This window comes from Notamacropus eugenii, chromosome 4 (assembly GCF_028372415.1).
Source record: "Notamacropus eugenii isolate mMacEug1 chromosome 4, mMacEug1.pri_v2, whole genome shotgun sequence".
In the NCBI taxonomy this organism is placed as follows: domain Eukaryota; kingdom Metazoa; phylum Chordata; class Mammalia; order Diprotodontia; family Macropodidae; genus Notamacropus; species Notamacropus eugenii.
The window spans coordinates 71,822,362-71,843,433 of NC_092875.1; the positions used below are offsets into that span (position 1 = coordinate 71,822,362).

The 21,072-nt window shown below is 47.0% G+C and overlaps 1 protein-coding gene across 3 annotated transcripts; it reads right to left on the reverse strand.

The window, feature by feature from the left end:
* Positions 1 to 2,113: 2,113 nt before the first annotated feature.
* On the reverse strand, positions 2,114 to 20,828 carry PLIN5 (perilipin 5). 3 transcript variants are annotated; one of them, XM_072601843.1, is made up of 8 exons: positions 20,649 to 20,828; positions 17,514 to 17,606; positions 16,971 to 17,166; positions 13,723 to 13,805; positions 12,600 to 12,825; positions 10,141 to 10,340; positions 8,730 to 8,840; positions 2,114 to 3,742 (listed from the first exon to the last, which is right to left on the reverse strand). In XM_072601843.1, exons 1-8 carry the CDS (start codon positions 20,811 to 20,813, stop codon positions 3,203 to 3,205), a joined length of 1,614 nt encoding a protein of 537 aa, XP_072457944.1. In that variant the 5' UTR covers positions 20,814 to 20,828; the 3' UTR covers positions 2,114 to 3,202. The 3 variants fall into 3 exon arrangements, with proteins under 3 accessions (XP_072457944.1, XP_072457945.1, XP_072457946.1); XM_072601844.1 differs by lacking the exon at positions 20,649 to 20,828 and adding an exon at positions 19,829 to 20,027; XM_072601845.1 differs by lacking the exon at positions 20,649 to 20,828 and adding an exon at positions 19,951 to 20,019.
* Between the last annotated feature and the right edge of the window lie 244 nt (positions 20,829 to 21,072).

Consider the following 21,072-nt stretch of genomic DNA (forward strand, 5'->3'; position numbering starts at 1 on the left):
CCTAGACTTCCCCAGACTTCCAGAAAAGGTTCATGATACCCCTAGATGGTCTCTAAGGTCCCTTCACAGTAGTGATAGTCCAGGTTCGAAGAGTCCCTCCCACTTCTTAAATATTCCATGACTTTCTCTCTTTCTGGTTTGTCAGGGCCCAGCCTTGCCTCACCCCATGAGAGCATCCTCTAATGCCCTATGGCCTGATAATAAAAAGCTGCAGGACCGATGTTACCTTGGATTTGAGACCAAATACTTTGCTTCAGTACTTTGCAGATTTCTTCTTTTGTTGGTGTGGGCTCCACTGAGGCAAATCAAGGCCATGATCTAACTTAGCAGATAGTCTTTGGAGAGAAACTTTGCTTTGGTAGAAAAACAAATTCCTTCTTCATGGACAGCCTGGTGACCAGAGGATTTGAGGGAGCCTAGATTTTGAGCTGTAAGGTGCCTTAGGGACCATCTAGTTCAAACTCTTTCTTTTACAGATGAGTAAAATGAGACTCACAGAGATTAGTGACTCACACAGGTGAATTTCACTGAACTTAATGAAGCTCTGGTCACCTCAGACCTTCCCTTTTCCACCCTCCCTTTCTCTCTTCTCCCTACTATGTGCCAAGCTCTGGGGACATGAAGGAAGGCAAAGGACAGTTCCTTCTCTCAAGGAGCTCACAGTCTAATGGGGAGACAAACAGGTAAACGATTGTATACAAACAAGTTATATATAGGAAAATTAGAAAATAATCATTAGAGGGGAAGACACTAGAATTAAGAGAGTTGGAAAAGGCTGATGTTATCTGGGACTTGGAAGGAGCCAGGGAAGCCAGGGGCTGGAGATGAGGAGGGACAGGGCCTTCGGGAGTCCAGGGTCCCCTCCCTGCATGGGACTTCAAGGGAGGGGGGCTCTTCACCATTTCAGCAACCTTTGCCTGCCTGTAACATCCTATGATCTTCACAACAGTCCTAGGATGGAGGTCAAGCTGTCTTATTTCAACACTTCACAGGTGAGGAAAATAACAGGTAGAGAGGGGGAGGGGACTTGCCCAAGGTCACACAATGAGTCAGTAACAAGAGTCCAGATTGGGTCAGATATATGATCCCTAGGTCCTGGGCAGAAGAGTTAGTGTTCCTGGCAGCTCAGGCCCACTAGTGAGCAGTTCTCCAGCCTCCTTGAGAGGAAGAAAGGAAAAGAATAAGAAGTGGTGTGAAGCCACATCCCTCTCCATCTGGGTCCTGGGGCATCTTGGCAGAACTTTCTCATCAGGTCACTAAATAGTAGTGCATTAATTAGAGCACTAGACTTGGATTCAGGAAGAACTTCATTAGAATTCTGACTCTCACACTTATTAGCTGTGTGACCCTGGGTAAGTCACTTAACTTGCACCAGTCTCAGTTTCCTCATCTGTGAAAATGGGAATGATAATACTAGGAACTACTTTAGATTGTTGTGAAGGTCATATGAGAGAACATGGAATGTACTTTGCAAGGCTGAAAGTGTTATGTTATTTCTCAGACAGATGTCTTTTCAGTCCTCTCTTTCTAACTACAACTCAGTTACAGAATCATCAGTTCTGCTTATAGAATGGTAATGATGAAGAAGATGGAGACAGGTTAAATCCCACAGTGAGGAAATGGCAGACCTTGTATTCACACCCAGGTCCTCTCATTCCATATCCAGTACATTGAGCAGTAGAACTCTAGTCCTTGCATCAGAGGACCTGAATTCAAATTTCATCTCTGCCATTTACTTCCTGTGTGATCTAGGGCTACTCATCCAACCTCTCTAGGCCTTCAATGTCCCTGTCCATAGATGGTTTCCAAGGTTGCATCCACCTCTAAATTCATACTCCAAATGTCACCCAGAATATCCTATGAATTTTCAAATCCTGTGTTTTTAGGTGTAATGGATATATGGGAGCTATATTTCCCTCCACTGGGCCACAACCTAGACTGGGCCTTTGCTCTTTCCATGTCCTTTTCCCTTCCTCTGCCCCTCTCTAAGCCCTCCCAACCCTTCCAAGCAGGCTTTCCTGACTACTAGTACCATGATGATCCTCCCCCCTACTTGAGGTTAGTCCAGAGCACTGATCCTAGAAGAGGAGACTGAAGAGTCAGGGACCCAAACTGACCTTTAACCAACATAAAACCAACTTTATTCAGAGGCAGCCCAGAAAACTAATCACACACATTTATTGCACTCCCTCTCAGTCCTCCCAGTGTGCCTTCTCACCTTACCACCCACCCAACCCCCATCGTGGGATGGGCCAGGGTCAGCCTGTTTTTAGTGCCTCAAACTCAGGTGAAGGTTAGAAGATGGGGAAAGATGTTGATATGAAGGGAGAGCCACTGTAAGATTAACTTAGTCTGGAGTCTTGGGCAGTGGAAGATGCATTATTCCCAAAGTTGCTGGGCCCTCCTGAGGGCAGAGGCTACATCACTACCTGCTGAGTAGAGTCTGATCCTGGAAATCATCTCCCTACAACCCCTGCCCCAAATCAGTAGCTTTGGGGGTGACAGGAACTATGTCCCTCCCTCTCCTCATCCCTTCTTTACTTTCAGTTCCAAATCTAGGCTTTTTCCTTCCTTCCTTCCTTCCTTCCTTCCTTCCTTCCTTCCTTCCTTCCTTCCTTCCTTCCTTCCTTCCTTCCTTCCTTCTTTCCTCCCACTTACCCCACAGTCTAGGAAAAAGAACTTTAAATTACTGACCAATAGCTGCAGAGACTGGTCTTTCCCACCTTAGAAAGGGCACCTGAACCATCACTCCTGAGGAAGAAAAGACATTTCTGATTCATTGGGTCTGGATGCTTCCTCCTCCTCTTTCCCGGGATTCTGTCCTCAGCCTTCCTCATTTGACTTTCCCTCCCCAAGCGACTTCATTGGACACTCTTGGCTTCCATTTTCACCTCTGCAGATGAGTCTCAGGTTAATATATTCAGCCCTCACCTCTTCTCTGAGCATCCCCTCTATCCAACCTTAAGCTTAGACTGGTTCTCCCTATTTGCACTGTCCCAAGTACTTCCTTCCTTTCCCAGCTCAAAGAGAGGCGAAAGCAATCAGGTTCTGGCTGGCAAAAACAGGTCTTCAGGACCCTGTCCCTTGGGGGAGACTCTTAGAGGACAGGCAGGACTGAGGAGAGGGGGATGCCTGACCCTAAACCTGCTCATTTTAAACCCAGAAGCTGATATTTGTTCATTGGTCAGGAGAGGAAGACTGCTCAGAAGTCTAGCTCAGGCATGATTGTTGCCTTCTTGACCTCCTGGCTGGGGATTGTGGGTAGTTTGACTTCCTCCACCATGGCAGCCTCCTGAGCAGCTCGCCATGCCTCTTGTTGGGCCACCCAATCCATATTGGCCCAACGGTCCTTCTGCAAGGTGGGCCTATGGCCTACCACTACCTCATCGACCTCGTCTAGCAGTTCCTGTGGGGTACAGGGCCGCTCCACTATTAAGGGTGAGAAGGGCCCCACCAGCCAGGGCAGGGGGATGCTTTGTAAGACAAAATCCAGGAGCTCATCCACAGTTGTGTGGGCCTGTGCCATGTGACCCCGTCCCTTTGCCAGAAATGCTGGTGGCAGATCATGGAAGGAGCGGGCGGCTGAGAAGGCCTGATGCAGCTCCTCCACACTCCGCTGGACCTCCAGCACCTTTTCCTGGACCGCCGGGGGCAGCCCCTGCACGCTAGCTGCCAGTGTTTCACATGTGACCTGTAGCTCCTGAGTGAGGTCACGGGACAGGTCCAGAGTCTGCAATTCTACCTGGAGAAAGAAGCAAGAACTTGGCTAGGTGTCATAAAAAGTCCCAGGAAGGAATTAGTCTAAAATATATGTGAATAGGAGTATACACTACCTCTTCTTAGACATGTTATCATCCAGCCTCTGCTTAAAGATGTCTAGTGATGGGAAATGCACCATCCTCCTGAGGCAAGTCATTCCACTTTGGGTCAGTTCTCACTGTTAAAGCATCTTGCCTTTGGCTCAGCAAAATCTGCCTCTCTGCTTTTGATGTCCCCCCTAACATTATTCCTAATTAGCACTTTTATCCCCTTCACACTCTTCTCCCCAGGCTGAACGTTCCCTATTGTTTCCACGAGACCTCATTAGGGCCTAGTCTTCAGCTTCAAGCTAGCTATAGTAATGAGAGCTAGCATTTGTACCGCACTTGAAAGTTTGCAAAAAGCACTTTGCACATGACTTCATTCGATCCTCACAACCCCCAGGGGCAGCAGGTAGTGCTTTTATTATTTCTCTTTTACCAATGAGGAGACTGAAGCTGACACAGGTTAAGTGACTTGTCCAAGAACACACAGCTAGTAAGTATCTGAGGCAGGATTTGAACTCAGGTCTTCCTGATTCCAAGTCCATTAACTCTAGTGGTATCAATCTCAAATAAAAACAGAGCCACTAATCCATACATGTGGTGCATATTGACTTATTTTTAAAAAAACGATTTTATTTTTGACTGCATATTGACTTATTTTACATTGTAATCTATGTTTTAATTTTATTTTAATTTTGTTAAATATTTACTATTTTAATTTTGTTAAATACTTCCAAATTCCATTTTAATCTGTTTCAGGCTGCTCTGGGGAGTATTGCTGGCTGCCCTCATGCATCTTGTGGGTTCCACCCCGCTGCAAGAACATAGCTGCCTGTCTACATAGCATCCTAGTCACCTTCCTCTCAATATGCTTCAGCTTGTCCACGTGGTTCTTACAGTGCATTCCCATCGTAGAACACAGCTCTTCAGATAGCATTTGCATAGGGGAGAAGACATCTCCTATTCTGTACACTTCTGCCCCAGCACAGCCACAGATCATGTTAGGCACCCAGCTGATTGTAGCCCACACTGTAGACTGATGGGGAGCAGGTAGTATGCTAAGGTGCCCAGATCTCTCTTACTTAAATGGCTCTTTAGCCACACTTCCTCCCCATCCTAAACTTGTACTGATGAGGCTAGGACCTCACATTTGCTCATTAGATTTCCTCTTTTGTCCACCACCCACCTCACTCCCAAGCCTGTCCCACTCAGTATTTGGAAAGGGCTGTACTTATGGAGAAGTCATCCACCTTCATTTCTTTCTATTGGAAACCCTTTCTGGACCAATCCACCATCCTGTTTCCTTGATAGAAAGGCACCTTGGATCAGGTGGTGATGACATTAAAAGGGGGATTCCCATCTGTTTACAGCTATATCCTAAGGACCATGGGACCTTTTCCTTTGACTTAATGCTAAAAACTCCCCAAAGTATTGTTTCCCCCATTAGAGTGTGAATTGTGTAAGAGCAGAGAATGTCTGACTTTTCCATTTGTATCTCTGGCACTTAGCAAAGTGCTTTGCTAAGTAAGTGCTTAATACAGTAAGTGCTTAATAAATGCCTCATTCATTCAGTGTTGATGAGGACTATGAATCATTGAGAGGTCTCAGCTCTCCTCTCCCCTCCTTCCCCCCAGAGTATGGGTGTCCTGCAAGGCTTTTTCTTAGGCCCCTTCTCTTTCTCATCCTATCATTTAAATTATAAAATACTTCTATGAGAATGGTTTCTATCTCTAACTTCAAACTATTCCCAAGGCTCTAATCTCTACATTTCCAAATATTACTAAATAGCTAACTGTATATTGTACTTTACAAATATAGCCAACGTACCCCTCCTCATTTATCCTTAAAACAACCTTTTGAGGTAGGTACTATTGGTATTATAGGTGGTGCAGTGGGCAGATAAAGGCAGCAGTCCTGGAGTCAGGAAGGCTCATCTTCCTGAGTTCAAATCCTGCCTTAGACATTTACTAGCTGTATGACCCTGGGCAAGTCATTTAACTCTGTTTGCCTCAGTTTCCTCATCCATAAAAAATGAGCTGGAGAAGGAAGTGGCAAATCACTCTAGTATTTTTGTCAAGTCAATCCCAAATGGGGTTATAGAGAGTCATATGACTGAACAACAAGTATTGGTTATTATTTCCATTTGATAGATTAGGAAACAGAAGCTCAGGGAGATCACGTGATTTGTTCATTTTCATGAAGTTAATAAATAATTCAAGAGGATTTGACACAAAGTCTCTCCTAACACCAGTCCCAGTGTCACATACTAGCTGTATAATCTCAGGAAAGTTTGATTTTTTTTTTTTTTTATCTTCACAGGTCTTAGTTTCCTCACATATAAAATAAAGTAGTTGGAGTAAATGGCTTCTCAAATCTGTTCCCTCTTCATTATTCTCTCTCCAACTGCCCTAGTTTAGAGCCTGGAGCCCTCTCATCTGGACTACTGTAACAGTCTTCCTGCTTCTAATTTTGCCCTTGCCAATCAACCCTCCACAGATCCCATTCATTTTCTTAAAGTAAAGGTCTTAGTTGGTCACTCTCTGGCTCAAAAACCTTCAAACGTTCCCTTCTGCCTAGAGGATAAGATAAAGACTTAACCTGATGTCCCAAGGCCCTTCATAATCTGGCCACAAATTGACTTTCTAGCCATAATTCTCCTTCCTCATCTTCACACACTCCATCCAAACTGGACTAAAGAGCTATTCCTTGAATTCTATTTGATGCCTTTTGCCACCATGCATTTTTACAGGCTATGACTAAGGATTGGTTGCCTGGGGCTTTGCCAAATTCTAGGAGAGCTGGATTTTTCTTCTCTATAGAAATAGAACTTGGCACCTAGTTAACAAGACTCACTAAATAGAATAGACCAGATGTCATGCTGGTCAAGGCTCTTCCCTGAGCCCCTGCTGAGGGAGTCTCCCTAGCAGCTATTTTTCAATCCCAATCTGCTCTGCATCCCCAGCTATGACCCATTCACCTCTGCTCAGCTGCTTGCCTTGGGCTTGATTTCATGTCCTTATATGAAATCCCTAGATATATATAGCTCTGTTCCTATGCCTTGAACAAGCCTCCTTCTTTAACTCATTCCTCATGCCATTTTATCTGGACCTTCCCTCTACTCCTATCACATTCTGTCTTTTATCACATGTCTTTGTGTACATGTCTTAACCTCCCTGCCATGAGTTCCTCGAAGGCAAGGGACTAGATCATATGTTTTTTGTCTACCTAATAAATACTTGCTGAACAGAACTCCACTCTGTATTCCCAACAGAAAAAGCACCAGACTATCCCACTGCCACATTCGAAGCTGTGCTATGGGAAATTCCACACCATCCTTTTCCTTGAAGGAGAAAGTTCATTTCTTGGGTCGAGTCCACCGCTTATCCTCCTGGGCATGATGGGGGTCACAACAGTGTAACTTCTATGACTCCTGGTCACTTCTCACTCTTTTATCTTCACTTCTCCCTATGGGCTGGCTGCTTCCCAGGGATCTACAAACACTCCCACATCTCCCTCATTCTGAAAAATTCTCACTTCTTGTTATCATCCCTGCCAGCTTATCATCCTATACCTGTTTTCCTTTTCAACCCAAGTAAACTCCTTGATAAAGCCGTCCACATGATGTGCTTCTATTTCCTCTCTTCTCTGTCTGAACCAACTCTGTCCTTAACCCTCTGCATTCTGGCTTCTGATTTCATCATTCAGTAGAAATGGCTTTCTCCACATTTACCAATATCTTTATTTATTGTCCTCCTGACATCCCTGCAGCATTTCCCCCTGTTGATCATGACTTCCTCCTGGATATGCTCCCCTCTCTAGGTTTCATGACACTTCTTTCTCTCTCTCTCTCTCTCTCTCTCTCTCTCTCTCTCTCTCTCTCTCTCTCTCTCTCTCTCTCTCTCTCTCTCTCTCTCTCTCTCTCCCTGTCTCCCTCTCTCTCTGTCTTCCTCTCTCTGTCTCCCTCTCCCTCTTCCTCTCTGTCTGTGTCTGTCTCTCTCCCTCTCTCTCTCTCTCTCTCATCTGCCCAACCAAATCTTCCTGTTTCCTTTTGCTGGCTCTTCATCCATGTCAAGTTCACTGACTATGGGTAATCCCTAAGACTCTTTCCTGGTCTCTTTTCTCTCTTTACTATCTCAGTAATCTAATTAGTTTTTGTGAATTCAGTGATCCTTTCTATGCAAATGATTTCCAGACTTCCAAACTCAGTTCCAGCCTCTCTCCTGAGCCATATCACCTGAGTCTTACATCACCATCTGCTTTTTGGACATCTCAGACTGGATGTCCCATAGGCAGGGAAGATAGAAAGTTAAAGAATATACTCCCTGACCTCATGTAAATTGTAGTTTAATAAATGTCAGGGCCTGGATTCTTAAGATCATTAGTTTAGAGCAGAAAAGGAACTCCAGTCTAACACCCTCACTTGATAATTAAGGAAACAGGCTGAGTGAATTTGAGTGACTTGCTCCAAGTCACAGAGTCAAATCAGGAGCCTATCTCAGACCCTCTGCCTCCAAGTCATGGTCCTTCACCTACCTCTGGTTGCCTTATTCAGATGCCTTATTCAGGGCATTCTCCCCAAGTTAATTCACTTCTTGTTCAGTTGTTTAAATTGTGTCCGACTCCTCTCCACCTCATTTGGGGTTTTCTTGGCAAAAATACTGGAGTGGTTTGCCATTTCCTTTTTCAGCTCATTTTACAGAAGAGAAAACTGAGGCACAGAAAACTGTGACTTTCACAGAACTGGTAAATGTCTGAGGTCATTTCAACTCAGAACTTCTTGACGCCTATTCCAACATTCTACCCACTGTGCCACCCAGCTGTCTTAGGTAGGGAAAATGAGTCATCCCAGTTAGGCCAGGAATCTTCCTGTCCCACTATCACTTGCAGGCAGGTACCGGCCTCGATAGGGCTCCTGAGCCCCATTACCTGGCTCTGGCGGCATTCCTCATCCTGGTGACTCCAGTCTTGCCACAGCTGCTTCAGCCTTCCCTGCCCACCCTGGAAATTGTGATTAGAGCCATGCTTCATATAGTGAATCTGTTTCAAGGGGGAGAGAGTGAGGGGGAAGAAGAGTCAGAGTTAGGACTACAGCCTCACATCTGGGGGTCAAGGAGCAAAAGGTGGGTGATAGTGATTGTTGCACCCAAGGAGGGGGCAGCTCCAGCTCCAGCTCCACCTCCGGGAAACCTTCCCTGAGAGCTCTTACCAAAAGGAATGAATCTCTTCCCCCCTCTTGGAAACTGAGTGAATCACATTTGGCTAAGTGTGTTACTGTGCCCATCCTAGTACAGTTGTGGGGTGGGTTAGGGTATGGTGGGGAAATAGAAGAGTAGTTCCCTAAACACCTTCAAAGTGTTATCTGTGGGCATTTCAGCCTCCTACCAGCCATTTCCAGGAAGGTAAGCTTCCTGAGGAGAGGGCCCCAGTCTCTTCTTTCTGCTTCCCCTAAACTCCCTAAGAACAAGGCTCTGGGAGTATTTCTTTTCCTTAACCTGGCATTCAGAGCCCTGCACAACAGGGCTGGTCAGTCTTATTTATGCATTTGGAAAATTGATGTAAAGCTGGGGAGTGGGGGAGAGGGGAGGGCATTAAAGATCAGGCAATGATGTGACCAAAAATTCAGAGGTCAGAATGAGCCAAGTCTGGCTAATGTGAAGGTGATAGATGAAAAGTAGCTTGGGGACAGGAGGTGAAATACTTAAGGACCAGGGAACATTGAATGCCAACCTAGAGAAAAAAAGGAGGTAGATACAGGCCTAGATTAGAGTAAGGCAGGGGGATATGAATTTCAGGAGTCAAGAAAAGCTTCCTCTTCTCCCCAGCCTCTTCCTCACACCTCTCATTTCTTTTTAAGAAGACCTAAACATTTCCTCCCTCATCAGAGTTCAGACTTCGAGGGACCCTGGGAGTGACATTTACTGACCAATTTGTGAGCTAAGCAAGGGCAGGGTCTGTCTTTTGCCTTTCTTTGAATCTCTGGTTCTTACTTAACATGGTGGCTGGTACATAGTAAGTGCTTAGTAAATGTTGATTGATTGACTCTTGAGGGATGAAAAGGAGCTCAGAGACCTTTCTGAGAGCAGGTTTGAGAAAGAACATAGGAACAAAAGCTGGAAGGGCCCTTAGAAATCACCTAGCTTAACCACTTCACAGATGGGCAAATTGAGGCCCAGAAAAAGGTTAATTAAATACATGGGTATTAAAATTAGGGCAGAGAGAGCAGGAGGCCTTAGGGACCTGAGGTGGGACAAATGAGTTTTGATTTTGCTACTGCTCTCACTGTGTAGGGCTGAGCAGCTTCGGAGGGTCAGGCATCATGAGGAGAGGGGAGTCTCACCATCTCTAAAGTATCATGTAGCTGGCTGAAAGATTCCTGGGCCTGGTGTTTTTTCTGGCGGAGTCTGCCCAGTGACTGCTGGTACACCCGCTGTTGGAGTTGAGATGACAGCGATCCCAGTCGAACAAAGTAGCTTGTCTGATGCTGGTCTGCCCCTGGGGCCAGGGCCCCATCCTCAGCTGCTGCGGCAGCCAGCTCATCTGTGGCCCAGAAAAAGTGTGGTTTAGGGTTGCCTGCTCTGGGATGGGCACTATAGCCAATACCCCTTTCCAGCTCCCAGTCCTAAATCTGCTTGGAAACCATGGGAGTTGACTAAGTATGGGGGAGGGAGAAGGTGGCATAGATGAGGTTGGAAAAGTGATAGTTACAGTGCTTAGAGCTACCTGAGGTTACCTAGGCCAGTGGGGTCACCTAGTCAGTCAGGTCATTTAGGCCAGTGGGGTCAAAGTCAAATGGAAACAGGGGCCACTAAATTGAACATAAGGATCCCTGAAGGTCACAGATGGCTATGGAAAGCCACACATTCATATTTTCTATGTTCTAGAGTACTGATTTATTTTGTTAAAATTTCCCAATCACATTTTGATCTGGTTTGGTTGTACTAGAGAGTATTGCTTTGTGTTTGACACCTCTGGTCTAGTCCAAACATCTTGTTTGACATATGGGGAAAATGAGGTCCAAACAGAACAGTGACTTGCCCAGAGTTGCACAGCTGGGTAATGACAGAGCTGGGGTGAACCCAGGTCCTCTGTCTCTTAATTCACTGATCTTTCCTCTTGTACTGTACATCTAACCCTAGCTCTTATACTCTCACAGTCACATCCAAACTCCAATATAAATCTGCTTCAGACAAGCTGAGTTCCTCACTAATCTCTCCAGAGACAACCTGCTTATTCCCACCTCCAAGCCTTTGCTCATGCTGCTATCACTGTGTGTGTGTGTGTTTCATCCTTCTTTTTGTAAATTGTTTGACAGTTTACAGAAGTCTGAGTCCCAAACTCTGAGATTTGAGAAGCTCATGATTCTGAAAGATTTTCCATTTTACTTCCTTAGTTAGTCTGCACATCACTTCTGGTAGGGAATTTAGGCAGGAATTAATTCACCATCTCAAAAAAGAAATCCAAGTGAAGACAGAAGAAGGGACTTGTCCAAAGTCACACAGCAAGTTAGAGCCTGGACTAGACTCCAGGTTTCCTGCCTCCCAGCTCTGATTCTTTCCTCTGCATGATATTTCTATTTCTTTTCAGACTCCTACAATCTTGTTCTTCTTCTCTTACATCCCTTAACCTTATTTTACAGATGAGGAAACTGAGGCCCAGAGAGAAATGACCTGCCCAGGATCATGTCAGTATCACAGCTGGGATTAGAACTTTGGGCCCTATCCCCATTTCTAACCTCATTTCTAGCTTTTTCCACTGTACTGCACAGTATTTCTCTCTTGAGTCAGAGGACCTGGATTCATATCTGGTCTCTGATGCTTACGACTTATTCAACATTTGGTAAACCACTTAATCTACCTGGGGTAAATCTCCTCATCTATAATATGAGGGAGCTGGACTAGATGGCTTCTTAGGTCCCTTCCAGCTCCACATCTGGGATCCTGTGACTGATGGAGAACTCTCAGGGTCACTGAGGAGGAAGAGGAAATGAAAACTTCCTATGCCATCCCATGCACAGGCAGGTTGCCCATCTGGCCCTGGCCTCATTCTATCCCTTGAGGGACCAGAGTTCTGACTATTTATGGAACATGGTTGAGTCCTTTGTTATGAACCAAGAGACCAGTTTTGTGACCTTGGGTAAGTTACTTCCCCCTTTTGGGACTCAGTTTCCCTGCCTGTAAAAAGAGAAGGTTGAGCTAGATGATCCTTAAGGTCCCTTCTGGCTCTGACAGCATATTCTAATAGCCTATGCTCCAAGATTCTACAGTTTTCATAATTCTATGATTCAGTGATGTGACAGTCTTATGAGTTCAGGATGTGATCTAGTGGAAAAAGCACTGAATGTAATGTTGGGAGACCTCGGTTCATGTCTTGGCTCCAATAATTGCTAGCTGTGTGACCCTGAGGTACATTCTAGCTCTCTGCCTCAGATTCCTTATCTGTAAAATGAGGAGAATGATGGTGGTACTACCTACCTCATAGGATTGCCATGAGGATCAAATGAGATAATGTGGGTCAAGTGATGACAATAGCTTGCATGCATATGACACCCTGAAGTTTACAAAGGGCTTTCCTCATGAGCACCCTGTGGTGAGGGAGTATAAATAGTATTATTCTCATTTTACAGATGGGGAAACAGATGCATTGAGGGGCCAGGGGAAGTGACCTGCCTAATATCAGACAGTGCTGGATCCAGCCCAGGTCACTCTCATCATTATTGTTGTCTTTGCCTGACCATTTCCAGGTCATGTACTGACGGGTGGGGTGGATGGGATGTTTAGTTCAGGACTGGGATCTCACCACGTTCCTCATCAGTCATGGGTAGGAAGTGATCCATTAGTTCTTCAGACTTGCCCAGCATGGCATCCACACCATTGGTCACCATCTGTCCCATGCCCATTACTGTGTCTACCCCACTGGTTACAACTGAACGAGTCAAATCCACACTCCATCGCCGACCTTTCTGGGCCAGGTCCACTGCTTTTGTTACACTGCTGGTTACCGCGTCCTTGGCTGATGTCACCACCTTGTGAGGGGAGTGGTGCCAAGTTTGAGATCCTGCCAGACCCTGGGAACTCAGATTCTCTCCTTCTTTCCACTACTCCTGGATCTAGAGGATACTCAACTCTCATTTCTGGATTTTTGACTGGAAATCAAGTTTCCTTCTCTGCTAGCCCCTGCTAACCTCAACTGGCCCATAACCCCCTCCCTCCTTCTTGAATTCCAAGGTCTCCAGGGTCACAGGATTTAGAGATCTAAGGGACTTTAAGGTAATTTAGCCTAACCTGCAGATGAAGAAAATAAGGGTCAGGGAAGTCCAGTGGCTTGTTAAAATCATACAGGTAATATTATTAAATAGGAGAACCTGGGTCTGAATCCAGATCTGATTCAAAATCCAGGGGCTTTCTGCCCTCTGCCTTGATGTTTCTACTGCAAAATTCTGGGCTGTGAGTTTCTTTCCTTATAAATCCTGGCAATTCATTACTCATCCTTATCACTCTCCAAGCCTCTAGGGTCTTCTAATTCCTGCATCAGATCCAAAAGTTGCAAGTCAAGACTCCCATTTTCTTTCCAGCTCTTATGTGCTATAGGACCTCAGAGAAACTACTTACCTTCTCTTCTGGATTTCCTGAATGGGAGAAGTTACTCTTCCACTTTTCCCCCTTATGCTTATTAGCAAAATTAATTTGTGTTTGTTTTCAGTTGGTAAAAGAGGCACTTGTCTGAAGCCCAGCCCCAAGGCACGCCACTGGAGAATGGGGTTTAGTCTCAGCACGAGGTCTTAGGGTTTCTCCACAGCACAAGGACTCCTAATTCCCTTCCCTATCACCATTTGAGCCCCCCATCCTATCTTTATACCCTCCCTCTCTTGTGTCCCACCTTCTCAACGTGGTACAACACCTCCTTACTTGTCCCAGCATACCTCTTCAGAGGGCTGCCGGAGGAAGGGCAACTTCTTCTCCAGCTTGTCCAGGCCCTTGCAGGCATATTTGTTCACTGAAGTAACTGGAGAGACACAGACACATTCACTCAGGGAGAGAAACATATACCCAGCCATGCACATCCATAGAGCTGGAGTGAGGGCAGGGTAGCTGTAGTTTTTAGAGGAATTTAGAGGTCAACGCTTGTACTCCTTTGGCAGTTAGAAACAATTGAGTTTAGCATCTAGTTAAAACAATTGGTTAATGTTGGCTATTATCAGGTAACAACATCCTCTCTAACCCACTCTGCTCCCCATTGCCCTTTGTGTCCTGGAGCCTAACATCTCTTTTTGTCCCCCTCCCTTGCAATGAAAGTAATCTTTAAAATGTTTATTGGGTGGGAGTGGGGAATGGTGGTGGTTGTATATACCTGTAATCCCTATTATTGGGGAGGCTGAGTGGGCAGATGAGTGAGAACTTGGGAGTTTTGAGCGGCAGTAAGCTAAACTGGGTGTTTGCACTAAGGCTGACACCAGGATGGGGAGTCCCTGGGAGTGGGCAGTCAGTCACCAGCCCATCTCAGGAAGGGCAAACCAGGTCAGTTCAGAAATGGAGCTGGTCAAAGCTCGGGGTGGATCAATAGTGGGATGTGAGTGGCCAGTGCATTATTTCTATATTTAGTGAAAAAAGGAAACCTAGTCTCAAAAAAGAAAAGAAGGGAAAGAAAATGAAAGGAAAAGAAAAGAAAACTGGATTGCAAGGTATGTCTTGCTAGTTGTCTCCAGATACCAAGAAGGCTAGATACAATTCTGTTTAAAGAGTCAGAAAAAGAGACAGAGACAGATGCTGTCCTTGTACACACTGAGAAACTGAGATGTAGATGCAGAGTTGGAGAAAGAGAATTGGAGGCAGACAGAGAGACAGACAGACCAAGAGGAAGTAAATTCTAAGGATGTCTGAGCACCAACTGAATCACTGACTGCTCATGATGACATCGACCCACTTTTCTTCTCTTCAGAGAAGCTTCAGATCTGGATTCTACCAACTAAATGAGCTACAAAAGAAGTCACAGCAAGACTGGACAAAGTGAAAACACGTCTATTACAGAATCTCCTGGTGAGTTTGACCTGCTTAGGGGAATTATTTCATAGAATCCACCCTTTTAGTGCTTAAGAGATCACCCAGCTCAATGCTTTTTTTCTATAGATGAGGAGGGAACCAGCCCAGAGAGAGGAAGGAACTTGCTTAAGGTCACATAGGTGATTAGACCTGAGATTTTGAAGTTGACTCTTTCGAATCCAGATCCAGTACCCAAGCAGCTGGTGATGCAATGCAGCGGGCCCTGGAGTCTGGAAGACCTGACTTCAAATCTGACCTCAGACACTCATTAGCTATGTGACTCTGGGCAAGTGATTTAAAAACCTCTGTTTGCCTCAGTTTCCTCAAATGTAAAGTGGGGATGATAATTGCACCTATCTCTCAAGGTTGTTGTGAGGAGATGATATTGATAAAGTACTTAGCATGGTGACTGGTACTTAGTAGGTGCTTAATAAGTGCTTGTTTTTTTCCCCTCCACTGCACCTTGAAGTTGACATTTGAGCAGTGAAAGGATCGCCAATAATTCCTAGATATAATGAAATTACATCTTTTGAATTAGTTCCATAGTAAACTGCCCCAAAAGAGATATGATTGCACAAAGTAGACCTACCTGGCCTCAAAATTACCTTTCTGATTCACAAATTGAGCATATCATTCTTCTGCTCAAAACATCTTTTATGCCTCCTTGCCCCATTGCCTGAGTCCAAGTTCTTTCTCTGGGCTGGCATTGTAGACCTTTCAAAATCTGACCTTCAAGGTCTTCCACAATCTATGTCCCACTACTTTCTCCTCCCTCAGTTCATCACTCATGGCCTTCCAATATCCATTTACACAGCCCTCTTCATTTCTGCCTGCTGCAATCCAGTTCTTCCTAGGATCATTTGCCATGAATGCTAACAGCATTCTTTGCCTCAAAAATGTTCCCAGCGCCCTCGGTCTGGGTCTTCCCTGTGCCTTTATCACCTATGTAGTGCTTATTTTCACATGTCCTATCCCGCAGTAAGTTCCTGCGGGGGAGGCAGGGATTGTGGCATTTTTCATCTTTGTATTTCTGGGGGAGTTGAGGCCAGGACAGAGTGAGCAGGAGATGGCTAGAAGACAGAGGGACAAAGGAACAGACAGGAGAAGTATAATCTGACACAGAATAGGAACTTAAATGTTTGTCGAGTTTGAATTGACACAGAGACAGATTCATAATTTAAAGAAAGAGACAGAGATAGATGCACAGAAACTCCGAGAGACACAGAGTCAGAAAGACCGAGACACACAGTCAGTCCCTCTAGGCAAGGGAGTGAGCCGAGGTGCTGGCACTTTCTGGACTTATGAAGCTTGGCCAGTAGGTACTGTGGGAGCCAGTTAGGCTTCAGGAAGTGCTCCAGGGGGCGCTCTGGGCTTCTATTGAGGATGGACCTTCACAGCCTCCCCCTCTCACAGGGCCCAACTCTGAAGGTCACTGTAAATGCCAAGGTGATGTCTACTTCTCAAATTAGGTTGAAGGTCACCTGTGAGCAGTAGCCAGCTGCCTGACAGGGCCCGACAGGGGAACCCACGGTCTCTTCCCTCCTCATTTCATCTTGGGGTCCCCCACCCCCATTCTGCTCTGCGTCCCAGCTGCCTCTCGAAGGATGGGAGGGGGGGTATTCATGCCTGAATGGGCAGGAAGGCCCTATCTCCCAGGTCAGTAAGCAGGGGAGGGGACTGTGCCAGGGCAGCTTAGGGGAATGAATTGCAGTGGCTAGGTCTGAGGTCTGGATGTGCCAGAAAGGTGGGCAGAGCCTGAGTGTGCACCCAAGTGTGGAAGGAGGAGCAGGCCAGCAAGGTGTCTGTGTGTGCATGGTGGGGAGGGGGAGATGAGGGCAGGAAGAGAGGAGGAAAGTAGGAGAGAAGGGGAGAGGGAAAGGGAGAAAGAGGAGGAGAAAGTAGAAGAGGGAGGAGAGGAGGAAAGGGGGAGAGTAGGAGGAAGGAAACAGACCTTGTTCTAGGGGTCCTAAGTAGCCAGTTCTCAGGCATAGAAAGCTGGCACCCTTAGGGTCAGTGGGAGAGAGAGAGGAGAGGGGTGAAGGAAACCATCATTCTCAGGAGAGACCCCAGGAGAAAAGTGGGAAAGGTCGGTGAAGGTGCCCAGGAGGATCCGTGATTTCAGGACACTCACTCTGTGGCTCCAGCAGGCTGAGGATGGGCTGGGCTCCTTGGGCAGCTTTGGTACTTAGGCTCTGAAGGCTTCGCTCAGCCACTCCACACAGAGAGTTCAGATATGGGTGGTTCTCCTTCACAGAGTTGTATACAGCTGATGCCCTGGCATAGGTTGTGCTGACCAGAGGCAGACTGGCCACTCGGCTCACCAGGTTCTGAGGGGAGAAGGCAGGGACTCAGAGCTCCAGCACTGCACTTCCCCAGAGGCTGAAAGTGAAGTTCTCACTCACCCCCACCCCCCATGCCACTCAGGACAGGAGATTTTAAGATTCTCTTTGGTAGAAGGGCAGGTGGCTCTAAGCAAGAAAGGAAGAAGGATGCGGTAGCAGTATGTGCTAAGTACTTTACAAATATTTCATTTGATAGGGGAAACTAGAGCTCATCCTGCTGAGAAGGATGGGGAGAACTGGGCGGAGAAGGTGGAGATTCTGCTGCTTCCCGCTCCCTACTCCAGTTCTGGGAGTAGGGAGCCAGTCCTGGCAGTAATCAGGTGCTTCATTACCGTACTCTGGGCCTGGGGCTCCTCCTCCTCCTCCACTGGGGCAGGATCAGGCTGCTGTTCCTCTTCTTTTGACATGGTGGCCAGGGAGTTACTCTGGGAGACAAGAGGTAGGGTGAAGGGGGTTGGTGTTTCGTGGTTTCCCATTGTGGTATCCCATTGTGGGATAATCAAATTTGGCATTGATAGTGAGATCATCCTCATTGTACCCATTCACTGAAGAGTCTCATTCCTGTATCCCCTGCTTTTTAACTTTAAACTCCACAGTCAAGTCCAAGTCATGTCCCTAAAGGAGTCTCAACTGGGAATCAAGAGACCTGAGACAACTAGTCTTAGCTCTTCCTCTGACATACTGTGTATGACAATGGGCAAACTCCTTCCTTTCTGGGCCTTGGTTTCCCTCCTTAAATAATGGGGTTAATCATTTTTGCTTTACCTAGAGAGACTGACTAGGAAAATGCTTTGGAAGGCACGGGGTTAGTCAATTGAGTTTTAGATCCCGTTTGTGTCAAAAAAGTATTTGGAGGAAACTTCTTATTAAATGTTATCTTACTTGATCCAAAGCTCTGAACTCATAAGAGGGAGAGAGCCCTGAGTCTATTCTTACTAGAGTGAGAGAGATTGCATACAAAATCCAGGAGGAAAAATGCTAAGGTTTGATTTGGAGGTTGGAATGAGTTCTCTGTTGGGAATGGAGAGGTGGGGGATGAAATGGAGTGGGAGAGATTGAGAGGGGGCTCAGAGAGTCTTACAGCCAGTCAGAAGCAGAGCTAAGACTTGACCCCAGAGATACTGACTTCTAGTCAAGGGCTCTCTCCATTGTATCCTACTATCTCCTCAGGTTGGGACAAGATGTTGAGTGATGTTTTGGATAATGGTAACCCAAGGTATTTCCCAGAGTCCATTGACCCAGAGTTCCATTAGAGCCCCAGGAAACGGAAATGATATCCAGTAGCCCTGGAGCTTCCAAGAATCAGGCCTACTCAGTGTCAAGAGGCAGTTTGTGACTTCCTGATGAGGGAAAACTGGAAGCTAGAAAATGAACAACTGTCCATGGGCACTGCACCTCCTTCACTCCTTGGCCCTTTGCTCAGGAAACCCCCCATCCCAGTAATGAGAGGACACTGGAAGAGGCAAGATGGGCAATAGGAGAGGGGAGGTCTGGATAAAATAGTTCATGGTGGGGAGAGAGGTCAGTAGATGTGAGGTAAGGTAAGGGGAAGAGGAAAGAGAAGATAGATTTATTGGATCTAGAATTTACAGACAGAAGGAATCTCAGGGAGCATCAAGTCCAACTTTGTCATTTTATGTATGAAATGGCTCTGACAGGTTGTGATTTGCCCAAGGTCATCATCTGGAAAGTAGCAGAATCATAATTTGGACCCAGGTACTCTGACTCCAAATCCTAGACTCTGGTAGAGGAGGGATACTAGGCTTTTGGGAGGGTAGGTAGGCGGAAGCAATCAGAGTTAAATGACTTGCCCAGGATCATACGGCTAATGTATGAATTTGAACTCAGATCCTCTTGACTCCAGGGACAGTGCTCTATTCACGGTGCCACTTAGCTACTCCAACAGGGTTACTAGGGGGAACCTAGGTCTCCAAGGAAAAAGTAGCTAGAGACAGGCCAGGAGACAGAGGGATAAGGGATCAGTCTGGGGAAGTCAATGGGGAAGGAATGTAGAAGTCGGGTGGAAGAACTTGAGGACAGGGGAAGAAAAATCACCGATTGACAGCTAGAAGGGACCTCGAAATCAGTCTCCCCTCCCCCCGCCTTTACAAGTAAGAAAACTGAGGTCCAGGGAGGCTCACAAAAGTGGCAAGCATCAAAAATAGGATTTGGATTCTGGTTTCTCTCCCTCCCAAGCTAAGGCTCTTTCCACTGTAGTGTACCACACTACCCCTGCACACAAGGGGGAGGCTGGTGTGGAGAAGGGCTAGTCTACCCAGTGACCTGTTGAGGGGCTTCCTGGGGTGGGAGGGAATCGCTGGGGCTCTGATCTTTGCCTTACCTCCCCCCTCCCCTTTGCTGGGTGCGCTAGGTTAGTGGTCTCCCTTCTTTGGCAAGGGCCCAACTAGGTTTCCCGGGTCAGCCAAGTGGGCCAAAGGTCGGTTGGCTGGGCCATCTACCCACAACGCCTACCCTCCCTCCGGAGGTTCCCCAGGCACCTCTGCCCTCTGCCCAGGCTCTCACGCCCCATCCCCCGCTCCCCAAGGCGCCCTAAGATTCCATCCTTCTTCTCCCTGCACTGCCCCAGGACGCCTTGCTGAACCTCACCCCTCTGGCACTAGCTCGGAGAACACGTCAGATCTAGTACCTGCCTGGCTCCCCCTGAGGGATCTCTGACCTCCAGCGCGGCTGTCGGGAGGTTACTTGGGTACTTCTGCACCTTCGTCTCCCCCGCTGCCCCCACCTCTGCAGGACCCCAGACTCAGCTACCTAGAGACTCGCGAGCTTTGCCAGCCTTATAGGGACTCTCCTGGGACACCCTCCGCACTCCCTCCTTCTCCCAGCCCAAGGACAGCAAGGGGTGAGGGCGGAGCCCCATGGCCTGGCCAATCGGGGGGGTAGGAGTGTGGGCGGGATTGTTTCCCCTCCCCAACTTCCCCGGCTCCCAGCTACAGGCCCGGCTCGCCCTTAGTCTTTAGTTAACCCTCCCTCTAGTCCTTGGGACCGCCAGAAAAATGGGGCAAGGTGTGGAGAGCTCCTTTTCGGGGGTTCACTGAGAAGACTGGCGTTGAAGTTTCCGGATTCTCTTCTCCTATTCTTCCCTTTCAGGGACCAACTGGAAAGGGGAATGGGGCTGAGAAAGGGGTCGAGGGTCTCCCGGAGTTACATAGGATTCGAACCTGAAACTCTGGTCACAGCCCTAGTCGAGCTAGCCCCGCGGTTAGCTTAGCAATGGGGCGGTAGGAACGCAGACTCTCGTGGGGTTATCCCTCCTACACTGGACTCCCCTCCGATCTGCCCACCCTCCACCTCTGCCCTTTCCGAAGAGAGGGGAAGACATGACAAGAACTAGATTCAACTCCTGACTGAGGATTCCCCCCTTTCCCCCGCGCCCCAATGATTCTAAGGACAGAAGTTTTTCGGGACTGTTGGGACCCCCCCCCACATTGGTCTCTTCCACACTGAACCTGGGAGTCAGGATTGCTGTCAATTCCTAAGAAAAGTTTTGTCGCTGACTCTTCTCTCTTCTTTTTTCCTGCCTTTCCCTCTTTATGTTTTCTGCTAGTTCTCTTTGCATTTTTCCTTTGATCTCTCTGGGGTAGTTGCTTCTCCTCTTGGATCTGGTTCTCCATCCAGGGAAAATGACTCACCCTAGAAAGATTCTAGACTAAAGTGAATAGCTCAGTGATCCTTGGGCCCTGTGGGACAAAGGGCCACCCTGTGATTGGCAGGCTCAGATGACCCAGGAAAGTCACTAGACCTTTGCTACAGGTCACCCTAGAGGATGTCTGACTTTGAGTCTATGCCAGTGCGGGAGGAGAAGGAAGAGAGAATGTTGCTTAGGCCTGGAGGCCTCTGTTCTTTCTGGCCTGGGATCCCACACTGTGGACT

Bases quoted from the DNA above. Each gene is read 5' to 3' on its own strand.
- PLIN5 (XM_072601843.1), bottom strand. From the start codon at position 20,813: ATGGAGAACCAGATCCAAGAGGAGAAGCAACTACCCCAGAGAGATCAA. The intron at 17,607-20,648 runs GTTCAGTGTGGA...CTTGTCTCCCAG, and splicing joins ACAGCAATCCTGACTCCCAG to AGTAACTCCCTGGCCACCAT. The intron at 17,167-17,513 runs GTAATGAAGCAC...TTCTCCCCTCAG, and splicing joins AGCCCCAGGCCCAGAGTACG to AACCTGGTGAGCCGAGTGGC.